Consider the following 3,912-nt stretch of genomic DNA (forward strand, 5'->3'; position numbering starts at 1 on the left):
GCAAAGCTGGGACAGGGAGCGCAGGCTCTCGGGAGGGAGCGCCTCCAGCACTGAGCCATCGGCAGCCCCGCTGTCTGCACTGACCGCCTGAGCCGCGGGGCTCGGAGCGCCAGGGACCAGCGCCCAGGACGACAGTTTTACAGCTACTTGAATCGCCAAGAATGTCGATTTCCTTCCCACTGGTTTTAGGTTAAAGTTGTCATGTCTGATTGACATGACAGATGAAATCTTTTTATCTCCCCCGGAACCTGTAGCATAGTTTTTTTCTGAACTGTTGGGGCTCAGACCCCGCAGTCCTCGGAACCCCGTGATTCTGGTGAGCCAGCTGTACTGTACTAACGTGGAAACGTGACATTTCCCTCCCGTGCCCTTCTCACCGTAGCACGCAGCTGACCCTGGGTGGTGATGGGACGGCTAGCTTCCTGGTCGTCTGCTCTCTGCGGACTGGAACTGAGGGTCCCTGCCCCGTCAGCTTCAGAGAGCAGCTCCCTCCTCCGAGCCCCGCTCGCTGGCGTCTCCACCGCCCTGGCTCTTACCAACACCTGGGGAGACTTTGTACATTCTTTTCATTTGGCGTTCTTTACGTTCTGGATTTTAGTCTCAATATATTTTTGCTAAAATTTCTCAAATACCACCGACTGAATCGTGTATTTACTGACGCGACCCTGAGTCCTCCCGGCCAAGGTGTGGCTTTGGCGGGTGCGAGTGGCTTGGTGATGACTCTCGGGGAAGGCCCTCTCCGGGGCCTGAGAGGCGAGGCTGGAGCTGGCCACATGGAGTCGTGGCCGCTTCCTCGCTCTGTGGGTCTGTTCGCAGAACTGAGTTGTGCCGGTCAGAACCCTGGAGAAACTTCTGGAAAGTACTGCATTCTCTGTGCAAGATGTGATTCTTCTTCCTGGAGTCCCACTCCACCCTGGGGCTCAGAACCCCCGAGAAGAGGGAGCCTCCACCAGGCACACGTGTGCGCTGGAGCCTGCTGCCCAGGCGTGGCGGGGCAGGAACACGCAACGGGCACGTTTCTGACGAAGGCCCATGCTCTGCAGGGTTCGCAGCTGGTCCCGCGTGGTGGGGGGGGCCCTCTCCACCCCCCGGGTTTGTGACTAGAGCTGGGGTGGGTCTGTCAGGCTGAGACCATGTGGCTCCTGGGGGCTGTGGGCTCCAGGCCTCCAGGCTGACCGTGGTTTTCCTGGCTGGTTGCCCGGCCTTCTCTCGTGACCCCGGGCAGTCACACAGAACCGAGAGGGAAGCCCAGAGCTCTGCCCCCGACCACGTCTGCACGTGGCGTTTCATTCTCGTGGAAACCACCTGCCCAACGTGGACTGCAGAGCATTTTCGTTCATAACTTTTCAATTGTCCGAGAAAACCCTGGCTTGATTCAGATTTCCCTCCTTCGTCCCGGCAGCATCCGTGGGCTGGGCAGTGGCTGCAGCTGCCATGGGCATGGCGCGCGCTTAGCCAGGGCCGGCGCAGGCAGAGGCCGCCATCCTTGCCTCCTGCTGGGTGTCTACGGCAGGGCTCAGACTTGGGTTTGCAGCGCACTTTGGGGAGCAGGTTAACTTATTTCCACATTTGACAGTAAAATCTTGTGATTGAGTCACTGATATTTCCAAGTTTTAAACGATCTTGAAGGAAATACTAGAAACATTTTCAATATGGCTGCCCTTTTCCCCAAAACTGTTAAGTGAACGAGCAGATAACACTACCTTTGAACATGAGAAAACCATCGCAGGGTCAGGGCCGCAGCCGTCGGAGGACCTTCCCACGGGGCCGTGGGGCTGTCTCCCCGGGGGCGCTGGCCTCAGAGGTGGGGTTTGTTTTTCCAAACACGATCCAGCCCTTTTGTCGTTAATGTGAAGCAGAAACAAAACAGCCCAACCTCAGGATTCCTTGGTGTCAGGAGCCTACGCCCAGCGTGGTCACGGCTGCCCGGCTGGCACTGGCCCGGGGAGGTGGGCACCTCACCAGCTGCCAGGCCCAGGAGTGTGTCCGCCTCAGCAGTGACCACTGGGGAGGCCAGTCTGGCCCCAGCACGTGGAGAGGTCTGTCCGCTGGCCCTCCCTCCCTCCCGGGCCCCACACTCAGGTCTGTGCTCTGACGCCTTTGAAGTACTGATCTTGGCGGAGAACCGTCACGTCTTCCAGGACAACCTTGTCAGAAGCGCAAGGCAAGCCTGTTCCATGGAGTCAGTGCCACCTTCTCAGTCCTGGGGGAGGTGTCTGACGCACACGCGTGTCCATGGCGGTGCCCACATGCCGTCGGGATGTGAAACTATCAGAACTTAAACCTCAGCCTCTGCCTCCCGGCGTCTGGACTTGACGGACGAGGCCCGGCTTCTCTTAGGAACATGGGTGCTACCGGTTCTGATAGACTCAGAAACTTGAAGTTCGCCTCTAGGGGGGCTATACTGAAATGTAGATGTGGGAACTGCCAATAGCATTTAAAATGGAAACTTGTGTTTGGCAAATTGTGTATGAATATTTTTGTATTAAAAACTTTGAAAGGCCTTTTTCTTAAACGTGTTTTATATGGGAGGCAACGTGAAGTTCTGGTCTGAATTGTCGCTGCAAGGCGCCCAGCACGCCCTCCCACGCCCCAGCCTCAGACGAGGGCGAGAGGCTGGTCTCAGGGCGTCTGACAGACATCAGAACAGCAAGGGCAGAGCTGACTGAAACGACGTGTGTGTGTTAATTTTAAAAATAAGTTGTTGCAAGTCCCCATTAAAGGTGATGTGGTCAGCGGGGACCAGCTGCTGGCTCTTCCCGCCTCTAAAGAGCCTCCCATGGCCCCACCCCGCCCCCGAGGGGGCGCTGCCCCCAAAACATGGCCCTGGGCTTCCTGTAGAAAAGCTAAACTTTAATCACTCAGGTAGTTTGTACAATGAACACAGGTGCCCGGAGGCTGGTCTCAAATGCTCACAACTGTACAAAAGGAGTAGAAAACCTGTGGGCGGGAGTGTGGCTCGGCCTCAGCAGCCTGTCCCCACCCTGTTCTCAGCCCCGCCTGGCCCCCCTTTGGTCCCCTCAACCTCGAGGGCAATGGAATTTAAGAAAAATAAAAAAGTAAAAGTCTATAACAGGCAGAGCTGTCACTAAAATTAGGAAGTTAGAACTTTTTTGGTTAACTTTAACATTCAAAAATGTAATATTGAATCCAAAAAAGTGACTTAGATCACACAAAAAGTAACCCATCTTAAAACTTGAAAAATCAGTCTAAAACACCCCGAGAGCGAGGCGGACTCGGCAGCCGGAGCCTCGTCCTCGGGGCCTGTGCCTGCGGAGGCAGGGCGGCGGCCCTAGGACACGTTGGCCATGGGCTTGTACTTCTTGAAGCGCGTCCACTGGCCTGTGGCGTAGTTCATCTCGAACACGGTGTCCACCAGCATGGTGGTGCTGCCCTGGCCGTCCGACTTGGGCAGGTCCTCCGTGTGCTCGCTGAGCTTGATCTGGATCACGTCGCCCTGCTCCTGGCACGGGTTCTCTGTGGAGGCGCAGGCTGCTGGGCGGGTCCTAGGGCCGAGGAGCCCACCCCTCCCACCCCTGCAGGATCCCGGGCCCCCCACGCCTGGGCCGGCCACACGAACCCACCTCGGGAGCCGGCCATGAAGCCCAGGATGAGGGCCTTCTCGGGCCGCGTGACCTTGTTGGCCGTCTTGAACATCTCCTGCGCGGCAAACATCTGCTCCCTCTGCAGTGCAGGCGGGGGTAAGTGTCTGGGCCGCAGCCCACGTCCTGCTTCCCTCCACCTGCAAGCCCTGCCAGGCACCGCTGGCACCCCCACTGCCGGGCACACGTACCGTAAGGGACAGATTCTTCTTGGGCTGGGGGGCAGGGGGCTGAGTCTGTGGGGCCACCATGGCCACTGGAGGTGCCTGGGCAGCGGGGGTGACAGCTGGGGGTGTGGTGGGCGTCAGAG

General features: G+C 57.9%; 2 protein-coding genes across 2 annotated transcripts in view; one reads left to right on the forward strand and one right to left on the reverse strand.

The window, feature by feature from the left end:
* The window catches only part of WHSC1 (Wolf-Hirschhorn syndrome candidate 1), a 42,490-nt gene extending 41,035 nt beyond the window's left edge, over positions 1–1,455 (forward strand). Inside the window, exon 25 of the mRNA XM_015558419.1 lies at positions 1,403–1,455. Coding sequence (XP_015413905.1) covers positions 1,403–1,455 — 53 coding nt within the window. The remainder of the gene's footprint in view (positions 1–1,402) is intronic.
* A 1,377-nt stretch (positions 1,456–2,832) lies between these two features.
* Positions 2,833–3,912, reverse strand: part of NELFA (negative elongation factor complex member A) — a 7,289-nt gene continuing 6,209 nt past the window's right edge. The window contains 3 exon segments of the mRNA XM_006779527.2: positions 2,833–3,477; positions 3,585–3,684; positions 3,794–3,912. The exon segment at positions 3,794–3,912 is cut by the window's right edge and continues 11 nt beyond it. Coding sequence (XP_006779590.1) covers positions 3,293–3,477; positions 3,585–3,684; positions 3,794–3,912 — 404 coding nt within the window. The 3' untranslated portion in view covers positions 2,833–3,292.

This window comes from Myotis davidii, unplaced genomic scaffold, assembly GCF_000327345.1.
Source record: "Myotis davidii unplaced genomic scaffold, ASM32734v1 scaffold693, whole genome shotgun sequence".
Lineage (NCBI taxonomy): Eukaryota > Metazoa > Chordata > Mammalia > Chiroptera > Vespertilionidae > Myotis > Myotis davidii.